The sequence below is a fragment of the Xyrauchen texanus genome, chromosome 13 (assembly GCF_025860055.1).
Source record: "Xyrauchen texanus isolate HMW12.3.18 chromosome 13, RBS_HiC_50CHRs, whole genome shotgun sequence".
NCBI lineage: Eukaryota > Metazoa > Chordata > Actinopteri > Cypriniformes > Catostomidae > Xyrauchen > Xyrauchen texanus.
In genome coordinates this window covers 33,977,069-33,993,783 of record NC_068288.1, presented here as the reverse complement: position 1 = coordinate 33,993,783, position 16,715 = coordinate 33,977,069, and the positions used below count along the sequence as shown (strand labels likewise).

The following is a 16,715-nucleotide window of genomic DNA, read 5'->3' as shown; positions in this document are numbered from 1 at the left end:
AGGTTACAGCATACACCTGATTCTGATTAATTATCCATTATGTTCGGATTCAATATCCATACAGGGCCATATAGCGCCACCTTTTGGCCAATGCTTACATAATTTGTTATGAACTGGCTGTTTCAATTTAATTGGCCCTTGGCGGCTATTTTTGCTGATTTGTCAGATGACTTTTATTTTTTATTTTTTTTAGCATTCATAACTGTCAAATGTAAGTGTGTTTGTGTGTGTTTTGTTTATTGATTAATACCTTGAATTTACTGGGCACTTGTAATTTTTGGGATGGAACACCAATGATATAGTCAATCAGGACCATAAGAACAATGGTGAGGAACACAGCAAAATCACTGATCATCGACCGTACCTACATTACAAAAACACATACATACATTTGTTGTATTTATTTTATACCAAATTACAGTGGCAGAAATGACAGAGTATATGGCAATATGTGCATGCATTTGTGAATTACTATTTCCCCCTCACCCGTGTTGGGAAGTATCTGCTAGTCTTGAACTGTTTTAAGAAGCTGGACAGTAAAAAGGTACCAAAAAACAAGATGGCCGACCAGAAGAGAACATCAGGGGTGTAGGGACCATGATGTCCACACGATGTTCCAATAAACTGACCCTGGAGATCTAAGCACTCCTACACACACACACACACACAGAGAGAGTTTGGCTCATGTTTAACTGTACTGGCGGCCGAGACGCTGACTCAGCTGTGAAAATAGGATTAGCACTAAATGCGATCTGTGTGAGACAACACTGTGAAATAACACCACAATGCAGTTATAACAGGACTCTTGCACCTACATTGTGGGTTTCTGTGCACAATTTTAGATCACAGTCACTTCACAAGAAATTGCAATTGATTTTATTAGCCTTCATTATTAGGCAGAGTAGGTTAGTTGCTATCTAATACTGCAATGATGTTAAAAATTCTATAGTGATTTCTTTTCACTGCCTGATGCTGTAAATTGTTGTTCATGACAATGTGAGGTTGTTGAGAAATTATATTAAAATAAAATATATGGTCAGAAGTTTAAATACAATTAGTTAGTATTTGGTAGCATTGCTTTTAAATGGTTTAACTTGGATCAAACATTTTGGGTAGACTTCCACAAGCTTCTCACAATAAATTGCTGGAATTTTTGCCAATTCCTCCAGACAGAAATGTGTAACTGTGACAGGTTTGTAGGCCTCCTTGCTCACAAATACTTTTTCAGTTCTGCACACAAATTTTCAATCGGATTCAGGTCAGGGCTTTGTGATGGCCACTCCAATACCTTGACTTTGTTGTCCTTAAGCCATTTTGCCACAACTTTGGATGTATGCCTGGGGTCATTGTCCATTTGGAAGACCCATTTGCGACCAAGCTTTAACTTCCTGGCTGATTTCTAGAGTTCCTTCGTCATGATGCCATCTATTTTTTTGAAGTGCACCAGCCCCTCCTGCAGCAAAGCACCCCCACAACATGATGTTTTTAAACCAGAGGACATTTCTCCAAAAAGTAAGATCTTTGTACCCATGTGCAAATGTAAACTGTAGTCTGGCTTTTATACAGTGGTTTTGGAGCAGTGGCTTCTTCCTGGCTGAACAGCCTTTCAGGTTATGTCGATATAGGACTTGTTTTACTGTGGATATAGATACTTGTCTACCTGTTTCCTCCAGCATCTTCACAAGTTCCTTTGCTGTTGTTCTGGGATTTATTTGCACTTTTCACACCAAACTACGTTCATCTCTTGGAGACAGAATGTGTCTCCTTCCTGAGTGAAATGATTGCTGTGTGGTCCCATGGCGTTTATACTTACGTAATATTGTTTGTACAGAGGTTCACAATGTTTTTCTGAGGTCTTGGCTGATTTCTTTTGATTTGCCCATGATGTCAAGCAAGTGAAAACAATCTGTCTGTAGACAATTGTTGGAAATATTACTTGTGTCATGCACAAAATAGATGTCCTAAAATACTTTTTCTTGCCTGAAAAAAAACTGTAGTTTGCTAATATTAAATCTATGGAGTTGTTAAAAAATGAGTTTTAATGACTTCAACCTACAAGTGTATGTAAACTTCTGACTTCAACTGTACTTTAAAAGGTTTTAAACCTTAATTAATGGTATATTTATGGCACCAGAATACATACTCACACACTCACACACAAAATAAAAATCATAAATGCACAGCACAATTCACATTCTCAAAATCCGATTAATAAATTCATGAATCATTTGTGGGAGCACAGATATTTCTCAGATTGCCCACACAAAATCATCTCACTTTAATAAATTCAAAATGTTTTCCCAAATATGTATCTTCAAGTTCTTGAATTAATTTGCATAAAAAGGTGTGAATGTTGTTGACAACACTGGGTTGGCAACACTGAGATGTGAATGGAGCAGAGATGGGAAGTAGTGAAGTAGATGCCGGAAGTGAGCAGCAAATGGAGGAAGGATTGTTTGGAAAAATTGGAAGCTGGTTTTAGTGGAAAGTCGAAAAGGAAAAAAGGTCCAGGACATGCTTCAGGAATGGACAGCGACAGAGAAAATCGGCAGTTCAGGAGGAAAAAAGAGGAGTATAAGGTAGCGATACAATCGATACAATCAAATCAGAGTAACTAAAGCATTGAAGGAAGCTGTTGGTAAAATTGAAAATGCAAAAATGATTGATGGGATGGGAGATTACTGATACTGGACAGCAAACAGCAAAAAGCAGCACTAGGATTAAAATCCTTCAGGAGAATTCATGTAGTCAGTAATGTAATGGAAAAGAAATGGATTAGAGGGATAATAACAGGAATTTCCACAGATGTAACTGAAGAATTGATCAAAAGGAATCTAACACGGGCCGAGGTGATAAGTGTTAAACGATTGAAGATAACGAAGAATAAAGAGAGAGACAGATAGTCTATCAGTTATGATTCTTTTTGGTGAGGAAAGAATGCCTGACAGGGTATTTCTTGGCTTCCTTTGTTATGCTGTACGCCCAGACATTCCACCACCGATAAGATGTTTCAAATATCAGAAATTTGGGCATGTGGCGGCTGTGTGTAAGGGGAAACAGTGTTATGCCAGATGTGGTGGAGAGCATGAATATGGTAAATGTGGGCATGGAGTGGGTCTGAAATTTTGCAACTGTGGAGAGGATAGTGCTGGATATGGCAGTTGTCAGGTCAGGGAAGAGGCTGAGGAAATTCAAAATAAAAAAGTTCTGGAATGACATATGCGGATGCCAGTAAATGTGTTTGGATGACAGTTCAACAGAAAGAACAAAAAGAGACTTGTACAGTAGTGATGGAGAGGAACAGTAATCAGTGTAGAGTGACAGAAACGTAAGTGATAGTGGATAAGGTTTCTTTCATTGCATTCATAGCGGAAGTGATAAACTGTTCAGCGCAAACAGAAAGTAGGTCTGAAAGAATAAGAATAATCATAAGGGCAGCCAGGAAATACTTGGATGTTGAGGGAATAACAGTGGAACAACTAAATGAAATACTAAAAGGTACAGACTGCAAATTCACAAGCATCATGCGGTGGCTCATAATGGTGTTTATAATACTTCAGTGGAATCCTAGAAGTTTAATTGCAAACGGATTGGAATTTAAGAAATGTATAGATCATTTGGATGATAAACCTCAAATAATTTGCATTCAGAAGTCATAGTTTAAATACCATTTGAAATATGTGTTGCAAGGATAAACTGCAGTATGTAGGGATAGGAAAGTTGGAAATGGTGGTGGGGTGATAACTTTCATTAAACTTGGAATAAGGTTTAGAGTTGTGGATGTAAGCACAGAATATGAAGCAGTGGTGGTGGAGGCATGGTTTGGGAATAAGAGCATTAGAGTAATTCATTTTTATAATCCGTGTTAGAGATTAAGCAATTAATTATTAGGAAAAATTGGGTGTGAGGGATGTTATAGTGTGGTGATTTTAATGTACATAGCACATTGTGGGGCAGCATAAACACTGACAGTAATGGCCATGTAGTAGAGGTTATTCTAGATTCAAAATAGCTGGTGTGTATTAATGATGGTAATTATACAAGAATGGATGCAGCAAAAGGGGGTTATTTGGCAATTGATCTGACAAAAAATTAACAAATTTAAGAAAAGGAAAGTGTATGGAAGGTGTTGGATCATACTTTTGGAAGTGATAATTTCACATAATAATTAAAATTGGAGTAGAGTTAACATCAGTAAGTTTTGAAATACTTTTTTTTAAAATCTGCATATTGGGATAAATTCAAAGAGATATGTGAGGGAAGATTACAGGATTTAAGTGAGTCAACAGGAGATGTAGAAGAACTTAACAAAATTAGTAGAATTTTATGAAAAGCTGCAGAAGTAATAGGTAAAAGCAAAGGGACTAGAGGAAAGGAAGCAGTATCATGGTGGACAGAAGAATGTAGAATGGCAATTAATGTAAGAAATAAATTAGGTAAGGACATTTTTCATTTGAAGATTTTATCATGTTAGCAGAGCTCAGGCAAATATTAGGAAAGTGGTAGAAAGGCTAAAAGAAGGTTCATGTCTGACATATATGCTGGAAAGTAAGGGGCTATTAAATCCACATCAAAATGGGTTTAGGAAGGGTTGCAGCACAATAGATTCGATTATATGTCTTGAGAATGATATTAGAAAAGCTCAAGTGAACAAACTCTGGGCAAACTGTTGGGAATTTAGATTTTCAGTCTCTAAAACACAAGAAATATGTTTTTCAAAAAAGAAAAAAAAAAGGCCTGAAGTCAAATAAAAAAAATTTACGATCAGATATTAGAGCAGTAAGTGGTAAGATTTTTGGGAGTGTGGATGGATTCAAAATTTAATTACAGCAGCAGTCATATTCAGAAAATAGCTGACAAATGCAAGAAGGGCATAAATATACTTTGGCTGGAAAGAAAAGGACTGGGGTGCTAGCAAACAATCACTTTGGAGAAAATACAGTACTCTAATCAGATCTACAATTGACTATGGTAGTTCCCCGTCTGTCATTCACTTCAATGTTGTGTCGAGTGAAGCGACACTAGGGGACTTCTTTGAAGGCCTCGGTTACCTCTGAACTTGAGAAAAGGCCAACGAGAAATTGGCAGACAGAATTTTCATGTCCCTCCCCCGGACATACGGGTATAGACTTCGCCCAGCAGTTCTCAGCGGTGAAGAAACAGACGGAGGCCATTTCCCAAATCATGCCCTGCCACCGTACCAGCGTGGGCTGTGCTCCCATCTGCTTGGGGAGTGTGTCCTCCTGCGGCTTCAAAACGCCAGACAGCTCCGCCTCAACCTGGGCCCAACTCTCAGCCCCAGCGTTGAGCGCCCCACAGGAAGTGCACGCACCCATCTCCTGAATGTCCGAGGACCCGGAAGGACCCGAAGGCGCCCAAGTGTTCCTGAGACAGACGACCCAGGGAACAAGACGTTTGCTCCAGAGCTGCTAGACAGACCACTCCGTCCCCCGGTGGAGGGCGGGGAGGAGAATCTTCATTTAAAAAGGTATTTTTCTTTGCCGCACCCCCTTCGGGCTGCGGTACCCACACATTCTCAATAATAGAGCGATTTCCTCTTTCCCTGGGACACCTGGCCCGCAAATGCTGTTCTCATGGCTACTCGGTGCCACGTTCCAGCAGTCCCGGCACCCTGGACGCGGACCTCTCACCTCCGGACCCCTGACTGCTGCCCCCTGGCCGGCTGGTTCTGACGAGTCCAGAGGATGCCTACACGGGACCTCCTCCTCAGTCACTAACCCAGGGCTCCTCAGGGCAAAACCTGAATGGACAGATGCATGATTCCCTCCTTTTATACCCGTATGTCCAGGGGACACTGGCCTTTTCTCAAGATAAGAGGTAACCGAGGCCTTCAAAGTAGACCCCTAGTGTCGCTTCACTCGACACAACATCTCGTTCCCTCCATCAGGGAACGGAGGTTACAATAGTAACCTAGACATTTTATATATCGCTCAGCATCATTGTCATGGAAGAATAAGATTTACTTAATTAAGTCACAGGCACATGTTGCGATGCATTTAGATCATCACAAGTAGTATCATTTCAAGTGGAAATGGGGGAATTGCCTTTAGAGTTAAGAATGCAATTAAGAATGGTATATCGGACTTCAGTAAAAGGACATGGAAACAGTCACCCAGTAAAGAAAGAACTGAGTATTCAAGTTGGAGAGCTATGGATGGACTACTGATAAAGAAGCACAGCAAACGGGTATAAATTATGTGGATTTTAGTCCAACAATAGCAATGCCTATTATACCACCTTGGTGATTTCCAATTCCTTCAGTCGATATCCAGTTGAAGAACGTAATTATGGATAAACAAAGATGTATTTCAAAGCAGCTGGTAGTGATGCAATATTTAGAACAGAAATACAGTCATTGTTGGCAAATATATACTGATGGATCAAAAGATTCAAATTCTGGGCAAACAGCTTCAGTAGTGGTCATTCACCAGTTTGAATATATAATAAATTAAAAGGATAACAAATAATTTATCTGTTTACACAGAAATGTTTGCAGTTCTGTAGTTCAGTGGGTGGAGCACACTCATCCATTAAATGTGGTGACCTGCTCAGATTCTTTTTCTGTTTTAGTAAGGGAAATCATCATCAAGACCAGATATATTATTACAAACAATATACAGGTTACATTATCAAGGAATACAAATATTGTTGCATGGGTACCAGCTCATGAAGGGGTGGAAGGGAATGAGGAGGCAGATGATATAGCCAAGAAGACTAAAAAATTCAGAAATAGAAATAAGTATACCATTAAGTAAATTAGAAATCAAAGGGTTAATAAAAAGAGCAATAAAAGGAATGTGGCAGGAAATGTGGGATAAGGAGGGAAAAGAAGGCACTTGTACAGTATACAAATGGAAGTAGGTCATAAGAGATCGATTTGTGGTAATAGAAGAGAGGAGTCGGATATATCACGTCTCCGAATAGGGCATACATCACTTAATCAATCTTTACATATCATAGGAAAACATGATACAGGCTTGTGTAGCACATGTGGAATACCAGAGACAGTGGATCATGTGTATTACAGTGCATTGGATCTAATAATGAAAGAGTCATGCTTGAAAATCAAATCAAGTCATTGGGTATGAATGGATTGTCACTTCACTTCAGAATTTTATAAGGTTTTATTAGATTTAAAAGCAACAAATCTAATTAAAAGAATTTAGTACAGATGTGATTTATTCATTTTTTTATTTTCCTCAACATTGGTGCTCCACACTCCATCTCAGTAGGTGGTGGAAATGCACAATACGTTTGTTTGCCAACCACCATAAAACCGAAAGTAGACCACACTCCACGAGTAAGTAAAGCAGACTTTCTACTCAGTCTCAAGGCATTTTATAACTCATACTATGAGATTTGTTTTTGATTATTAAATGTGGCATTTACAGATCTGCAAAGCTAATACTAATAACCAGTAGCCACACATTCTGAAGAGAAGCCATCTATCTTTAAAATTAAGAGAAACATTTTAATTTTAGTGTTTGTAGGAAGGTCGTAGTAAATCACAGGTACCACAAGCGTGGGGAAAACTGTGAATAATTCCCCTTTGTCATGGTTTAATAAATGTAACAATTTCATTGGTTTCATTAAAACAACCTGTTTTAATTATGATTTTTTTTTTGCTATCACATTATATGTATTGAATTTACATATTTTAGCCAGAAAATAGGTACCACATTTAGAATTACTAGCAATTGAAAGGACAATTGTACAATTTTAGTTTTACACCATTAGGTCATAATTATTCAGTGATCTGAGTGTATGTAAAGTCAACAACTACTTGATTTCTATATATTTCTTTATTCAGTAACAGAAATGTAATACATTTATGCATGTAGAAGGATTGCTTTTTTTTTACAACCCCTAAAGCTTGTCATCCTGAGATAACATCAACACAGTTATTTGATTAAAGCTGATATGTTCAATAAGGTCTGAATATATATTTTTTTATTAATTCTTTAGGAATCAGTAAAGTGTTGCGTTCTCTAGCGACTCCGGTTACATTCTCCACCACTGTATGGTACATGTCTAAGAGACAGGCTCTGGGCACTGGAATACCTGCAGTTAGGTGTGTGTGACAGTGGATGTGGGGCATCCAAGATTTAAAACTTGGGCTGCCTCTGAAATGTGTTGCCAAACTACTGGGAGTCTCTTGAGCAACACTGATTTTGAGAATGTTGATTGTGCTGTGCATTTATGAATTGTATTCTGTAAATATATTATTTTTGAGATCATTTTAGCTCCATATATTTTATACTAATAATTAAAATGGTGTACATTACTAATTAACATTTCTAACATATGCAAATTTGCCATGGGTTACCTGAAGAACTTCTTATGGAAGGACCTTATTCACGGTAGTGCCATCTTTACTTTTTGACCGGAATGACAACCAATGGGTTGTACCGTTGTTTAAAGTGTTTTAAAACAACCCACTGACTAAACATTAATAAAAAATTCAATTATTTCCAAGTAATTTCAGTAGACAAAAAAACTCCAGTAAACATGTGTAGTGGATATTAGATGTGATCTATGAGCTTTAAACAGCATTATACAGCTTTTTTACTCATAGCCTTGTTTTAATTCATGTCAAAAATCAAATAAGCCACTACTGTGAATAAGTGAATAAGGTCAATGTGTTTTTGTAATGGGAGTTTTACATTTATGAGTAAAATAAGTTCTGTGGTTAAAACAGCTTGAAGAGACTTCATGTTTTGCTCCTGAACAAAAATCACACAAATCCATACCTCAAGCATGATTTTTGAAGCCATTGTGTGTGTGTGTGTGTGTGTGTGTGTGTGTGTGTGTGTGTGTGTGTGTGTGTGTGTGTGTGTGTGTTTTTTAAATATGGTGCTAACAAGTTGCTTTAAAAGGACTACAATAGTTGTCCGTTTTGTCAAGCACGTACACTTACATGATATGAACGTCTCTTAAAGTCGTTTTAATAACAAACGACTTTTTTAAAATAAAAAAATAAATAAATAAACTTGCCTTGCCTAACTACGGAAGAGGATTAGGGCCAAGCAATAATAAAAAAAAATAAAGCCATCTCGAGATTAAAGTCATTATAATGCGAGATTAAACTCTTTAAATTTCGAGAAAAAAGTCGAAATACAATCTTGAGAATAAACTCATTAAATATCGAGAATAAAGTCGTTGTGTTTCGAGAAAAAACTCGTTAAGTTTAATCTCGCATTATAATGACTTTATTCTCGATATTTAATGAGTTTATTCTCAAGATTGTATTTTGACTTTTTTCTCGAAATTTAAAGAGTTTAATCTCGCATTATAATGACTTTATTCTCGATATTTAATGAGTTTATTCTCAAGATTGTATTTCGACTTTTTTCTCGAAATTTAACGAGTTTAATCTCGCATTATAATGACTTTATTCTCTATATTTAATGAGTTTATTCTCAAGATTGTATTTCGACTTTTTTCTCGAAATTTAACGAGTTTAATCTCGCATTATAATGACTTTAATCTTGATATTTAATGAGTTTATTCTCAAGATTGTATTTCAACTTTTTTCTCGAAATTTAACGAGTTTAATCTCGCATTATAATGACTTTATTCTCGAGATGGTTTTATTTTTTTATTATTGCTTGGCCCTAATCCTCTTCCGTACCTAACAGACCTGACAAATCTAGAACTGCCATTAAAAAATCCATTGGAAATTCCAGAGGAAAGCCATGGCAATTAAATGCTTTTAGTCTCAGGTTTTAGGTCAATAACCTGAATAGCTCTATGCTATTAACTTCATTCTGGTAACCCCCTATTATCAGAAGCATTTGGTTGTGGAATAAATTAATCAAACATCTGAGAATAGGGTATACTGCTATTGGTGACCGGAAAAACCTTTGTGTGATGATCCACACTGATAAATGTTAAAATAAAGTCGAAAGTCTCATATTGACCAGTTAATCATGAGCAAAAATGACTTGGTGCACCTTTAAGGTAAGGTCAATTAAGAATGTTTCATTTTACAGTTTTGTTACTGTAAAATCTGTTTTGCTATGATTTGTTTGCATGAGGGAGTGTGGGAGGTACCGTTACAGTGAGGTTGCTCCACGTCACTGCAGAGGTTGTGATATTTCTGTTACTCCACAGCTCTAGTGTTTTATTACTGGGATTGTCAGGCTCTGCACACCTACAGCTGATGGCACACAACAGAAGTTTCTGGTTAGAACGTGTTCACAAACAATTAATCTGTATAAATGACAAAAACAAAATCAAAATCATGTATTTTAAAAAGTCTTTGGTGACATGTTTCTTTCAGGGTTCAGCCACTTCTGTTTATATACATCTTTTTGTGGCTGAATTCTGACATGTTGTGTGTCATGTTATGTGAACACATGACTTAGTTTGGTTTTCATTGCCATGCATTCTTGTGTCTTGTCATTTCTTTTATGAGTGCACTTGGCTTTGTTTTTTCTCATTGTCATGTGCACTTGTGTCAGTTCAGTCGAGAATGATCCACCCCCCCCCATTGTTACCTTGTTATTATATAATTTGCCTCACCTGCCTTCCCTCATTACCCTCCTCATTTCCTTCCCTATTGTGTTTTCTGTCTCGTGCCAGTTCCTTGTGGAAGTTTCTCTGTCATAGTGTTCAGGCTTGTCTGTTTGTATTCCCGCAGTTCATTGGATAGTCCTGTGTTGAGCCCGGACCTCAAGGCTCTCCTTCTCAAGCCCAGCCAGTTGGTTTGTTTATTTCCTCTACAGGGTTGTTTTGTTAATAAAGCCCATTCTGATGGGAAGTCTAGGGGTTATGCCATTCGGGGGGTTGGTTCATGAGTTACCTGTCCCACAGGGAGGATTGGATTACACCTTACTATGTGCAGCCTCCCAAGATTGACCAATCTATTGTCTCCCCCCAACCCCCATCCAGTCACACCCTCAGATCACCTATGAATCACAAGCGGAGGAGGAGGAGGATCAGTTTAGCTGCAGACCCAGTTGTCGAGCCCGCTGCTGACCGATGGTGGCGGCTGGCTGCTGTCAGAAAGCCTGTCCAGTTCCCGTGGCCGTCGACGAGCCTGTCCAGACCCCAGTGGCCACCACAAAATCTGACCCTTCACCTGCGGCTGCTGTCCCGGGTCTGCCTGACCTCTGTCCAGCGCTGCCACCACCCTGTCTGACCCTTCTCCAGAGGTCATCTACATGCCTGACCTCGGTCCAGTGGTCGTCGCCCTGCATGACCTCATCCCGTTCCTCAAGCCTCCTTCCTGGCCACCAGATCCCACCCCCTACCTGGGTCCTCCTCCCATCCAGTTCCAGTTCCATTCAAGTACATAACGTTTTGTAAAGGTGTAAATCAAGATGCAAGCATAAGAAAAAGTGTATATTAAAATAGTGCAAATCTTTGAATCTTGATTTGCAGTGAATCAGTTTTGCTGTTTATGACACCCTTTCTTTGACTGCATATCGCTGATTGCAGGTTTGCAATGTTTTTGGCCATATTTAGCCGAAAAAACAGTGCCAAAACTGTAAGCGTGGAAAAGGTTAGAACAATAGAGATCAATTTTGTGGTAATATGAAGTTACAAATTCACAACACATGAATTACACTCATGTAAAGCATTAGCATATTGCAAATCTTTGTTTCTTATGCTTGCAACTTCATTTACACCTTTGCAAAACATTCTCTCACAAATATTACTCTGCGCATGCAAATCTTTCTAGGACACTTGTAACTTAATTTATGCTTTTACAAATCTTATCTGGTAGGCATTAATTTACATTCATACATATGTGACTTATTTAAAATACTCTACACAGAGAGACTTGTTTAACATTACAGTCGATTCCAATAGAATGTGACCTTAGTGTGTTATTATGATGCCATAAAATGCTACCTATGTAGGCAGCCCACTAGGTTTAGGAACAAATCTCATGTGTATACTCACTAAGCCAGTGTGAGTTTGTCCAGATCTCCATGTCTGTTGATGGGGTACAGTTCTCTAAGGTGGAAAAGCTTCTCCAGGGCCTCATAAATAAAGATGAGGCAGATGAGCGCAGCGAAAGCTTCCTCTGTGAAACGTGTAATGTAACAGACCAATGAGCTGGCGTCAGTCACAACAAGAATCAGACACAGGAAGGCTGTCCACAGACCGATACATGTGCGCAGGGACAGGTATGAGAGATCATAGTCTCTAGAGGGACAAAAAGGTAAAGGAGAGAAAGTATAAATAAGGTTTAGATCCAAGAAAACAAGATTGTACGTTAAAAATGTTTAGGAGCTGAACAAGTTCTAAAAAAAAAAAACGTACAGTAAAAATTAGGCAGATTTATAGGCAATATGAGTACTGAATAACAGTAAAGGACTAGAGCCATTTCCCTGAAATTAACTGTGTGCTTATTTTACAAATATCATAAATAATGAGTTTTAAAGAAAGAGAAAAAAAAAAACAGAATAATGCTTATATATATATACATATACACACAGTGCATCCGGAAAGTATTCACAGCGCTTCACTTTTTCCACATTTTGTTATGTTACAGCCTTATTCCAAAATTGATTAAATTAATTATTTTCCTAAAAATTCAAAACAATACCCCATAATGACAACGTGAAAGAAGTTTGTTTGAAATCTTTGCAAATTTATTAAAAATAAAAAATGAAAAAAAATCTCACGTACATAAGTATTCACAGCCTTTGCTCAATACTTTGCTGTGAATACGTTCCAGAGGCACTGTATATATATATATATATATATATATATATATATATATATATATATATATATATATATATATATATATATACATGTATATATATATATATATATATATATATATATATATATATATATATATATATATATAAGCATTATTCTCTGTTATGTTCGCTTTCTTTAAAACTCATGTAATGAGTTTACAGTTGTATAAATGTACAGATTATGCTGTTTCAGAAGGAAATTGGTACATTAATTCACCAAAGTGGCATTCAACTGAACACAAAGTATAATCAGGACATTACTGATGTAAAAAAACAGCACCATCACTATTTAAAAAAAAAAAAAAAGTAATTTATCAAATCTACACAGGCCCCATTTCCAGCAGCCATCACTTCAACTTATGGTAAATGGTCTGCACTTATATGACGTCTTTTTTAACTTTAGAGGTTAACAAAGCACTTTACACTGTGTCCCATTCACACACACACATTCACAATCACATTCACACACCAAAGGCGGCAGAGCTGCCATGCAAGGCACAAGCCTGCCATCGGGAGCAACTTGGGGTTCAGTGTCTTGCCCAAGGACACTTTGGCATGTGGAGTCATGTGGGCCGGGAAACGAACCACCAACCCTGCGATTAGCGGCCGACCCGCTCTACCACCTGAGCCACAGCCGCACTTTTCCTTGAGTAATCATGCTAAATTATATCAAACACAGTTTAAAGCCATTTCGTTCGTTAAATGGAGCTTAATGTTGTCTTTGTGTTTGTTTTCGAGTTGCCACAGTATGCAATAGACTGGCATATCTTAAGGTCAATATTAGGTCAAAAATGGCAAAAAAGAAACAGCTTTCTCTAGAACCTCAGTCAATCTTTGTTTTGAGGAATGAAGGCTATACAATGCTTGAAAGGGCCACAAAACTGAAGATTTCATACAAAGTTGTACAATACAGCATGGGTTTTCCACCATTTTCAGGCCAAGGACCCCTTTGTGGGTAGAGAGACGGAGCCGGGACCCCTGTTACATATTGTATCAAATTGAGTTTAGCGTTGTATGCCAATAAAAACGTGTATGGTGCTACAGTACCATATTATTGTATATACAAACTTCATGATGTTTACATTGCAAAGCCATTGAAATAATCATTAAATGATGCCCTGCTGAAAAGAGCAGCTAAAACCAGCATAAACTGGCTGGCTGGTTTTAGCTGGTCACTCCAAATCTGGTCATTCAGTAGATGGTCAGGCTGGTTTTAAAGGGTTTTTGAACACTTTTTTTTTAGCTGGACAGGCTGGTCTTAACTGGTCAGTGTGGTCTTAGCTGGTCAGAGTGGTCTTGGCTGGTCAGCCTGGCCAAGCTGGGATGCTTGATCAGCTAAAAAGTGTTCAAACCCCCTCTGAAACCAGCTTACTGACCAGCCAAGCTAGGCTGGGTGACCACCTAAAACCAGCCAACCAGCTCTTCTCGCTAAAGGACGAGGACGCGCCCCTCGGCGTGGACGCACTATCCCACCCGTGGCCCAAAGTGCTGCTTTATGCATTTCCTCCTCTGTGCCTGAAAATACCTACCCTGGCCAGGGTGAGTGACCATGGCTGGCAGAGATAATTCCTCTTCTGCTTGCCCAACCGTGGCCCCTCACTCTACGCACAGACCTGTTGTCTCAGGCGAACGGGGAAATATATCACCCACACCCAGACAGGGTGGCTCTTTGGGCTTGGCCCATGAGTAGTTGCCACTATACAGAATGCTAGGGCCTCCTCCACAAGGTCCCTATATGACTGTAAGTGGCAAGTGTTTGAAGGGTGGTGTGATGGGCGTGGTTCCACATCATATCAGTGTTCAGTCTCTGATATTCTGTGTTTTTTACAAGAACTTATCAGGCAGGTCTTTTTCCACTATTAAGGTCTGCTTGGCGGTTCTCTCCCAGTTACTAGGAGAACTGTTCCTGAGTGGGACCTCTCTATGGTGCTGGAGGCTTTATATCAGCCACCTTGTGAGCCCCTGGGAAGCGTTTTCCTAAAATTGCTGTCTTTCAAGACAGTGTTGCTCCTGGCCTTGGCATCAGCTAAACGTGTCAGTGACCTGCATGCACTCTCTGATCGTTCCTCGTGCATGGAATTCTCTCTTAGTGGAGATAAGGTTTTCCTTAAGCCTAACCCGACCTTTATACCAAAATGCTTCCCAGCATTCTCGTGTGAGGTAATGCAGCTTTCCGCTTTTCACCCTCCTCCTTTTTCATCTGTGGAGGATCAGAGGCTGAATGGTTTGTGTCCGGTCCGTGCCCTGCTGGCTTACTTGGATAGGACCAGTGCTTTTCAGAAGAGTAATCAGCCCCCCATTTCTAAGCAACGCTTCTCGCATTGGCTTGTGGAAGCTATAATTTTGGCTTATGAATCTAGGGGAGTGCTGCCTCCAGAAGGCATCAGAGCCCACTTCACGAGGGGCATGGCCACCTCATGGGCCCTGTTCAGGGGAGTTTCATTGCAGGACATCTGTTCTGCTGCCAGCTGGGCTTCTCCCCATACTTTTGTACGTTACTACCAGCTGGACGTTACCAGGACCCCAGTAGCTCATTCTATCTTGGGGGTTATGGGCCAGTTGGCCGTGCACATTCATGTCACCAAGCATGCATTAACATTCCTGCCTGGGTGTTGTCTTTACTCTATGCTGTTGGGATGATTTTTATGTTTGTGCCATTAACATGTTATTTATGCTCTACCTGTACACAGTTCTCACTTGTGTGCTTCAGGGTTGCCATGTGTGCGATTATGGGACATGTCAAGCACCGCCTCTTTGGGGCGACCGTTCCCTTAACTGGCTTGCAGGACCTCACTGTGAGTGTATTGTGCAATCGGGGAGCTGTCAATGTCTCCCATAGGTGGATCTCGAACACGAGATGATGAAAGAGAACAATAGGTTACTCACGTAACCCCCGGTTCTCTGAAATATCAAGTGGAGAGATCCACTAAGCTTGCAGCGTGCAGGTCGTTATATGCTCTTAGGTAAGTGGGTGGGTCCTTACAGAGCATAGGTCATGCACTTCTGTCTGTCTAGCCAGACTTGGTGCAATTGGATGCCTCTGCAGATGTCAGGTACAGATGCCCTTCCCATAGGTGGATCTCGAACACGAGATGATGAAAGAGAACAGGGGTTATGCGAGTAACCTATTGTTTTATTTTCATTTATTTTTTAGGTTATTTATTTTTAATTTATATTTAATTTAAATTTTATTTATTGTAAGGATATACATACTTTTTTGTTGAAAAGGTACAGTATGTTTGGTGTCAGAGGGCAGATAGAGAAAATTGCAAAAACTTAAAGTTTTCAACTTGTTTTCAGTTACTGCATGTCCTAACGAATGCTACAATAAAACTTAAGTTGTGATATGTTTGTGGAGGGTTTTATTGTTGAAAAAAAGAAAAGGTTAGAGTGGGCAAAGAAACGCAGACATTGAACAACAGATAATTGGAAAAGAGTGTTATGGATCTTAACCCCATTGAGCTTTTGTGGGATCAGCTAGACTGTAAGGTGCGTGCGTGAGTAGTGCCCGACAAACAGCCACATCAATGGCAAGTGCTACAGGAAGCGTGGGGTGAAATGTCACCTGAGTATCTGGACAAACTGACAGCTAGAATGCCAAGAATCAGCAAAGCTGTCATTGCTGCAAGTGGAGGATTTTTTTTATGAGAACTCTTTGAAGTAGTTTAAGAAGTTCTGAAATTGTTTTTCAAATTGTAATAGTAATTTTTCACATAATTTAATTTTATTGATTATTTCTTCCCTTTTCTCCCCAATTTGGAGAGCCCAATACCCAATGCGCTCTATGTCCTCATGGTGGCATAGTGACTTGCCTCAATCCGGGTGGAGGACGACGAATCTCAGTTACCTTCACGTCTTGAGACCATCAATCCGTGCATCTTATTACGTGGCTTGAAGAGCACGTTACCGCCGAGACATGGCACTTGTGGAGGCTTCACGCTATTCTCCGCCGCATCCACGCACAACTCACCA

At 39.3% G+C, this 16,715-nt stretch overlaps 1 protein-coding gene across 1 annotated transcript in view; it reads right to left on the bottom strand.

Annotated features, from left to right (window-relative positions):
* The window catches only part of LOC127653678 (electroneutral sodium bicarbonate exchanger 1-like), a 51,332-nt gene that overhangs the window by 10,149 nt on the left and 24,468 nt on the right, over positions 1-16,715 (bottom strand). Inside the window, exons 14-17 of the mRNA XM_052140454.1 lie at positions 11,932-12,177; positions 10,075-10,180; positions 487-648; positions 251-364 (exon numbers count right to left, since the gene is read on the bottom strand). Coding sequence (XP_051996414.1) covers positions 251-364; positions 487-648; positions 10,075-10,180; positions 11,932-12,177 — 628 coding nt within the window. The remainder of the gene's footprint in view (positions 1-250; positions 365-486; positions 649-10,074; positions 10,181-11,931; positions 12,178-16,715) is intronic.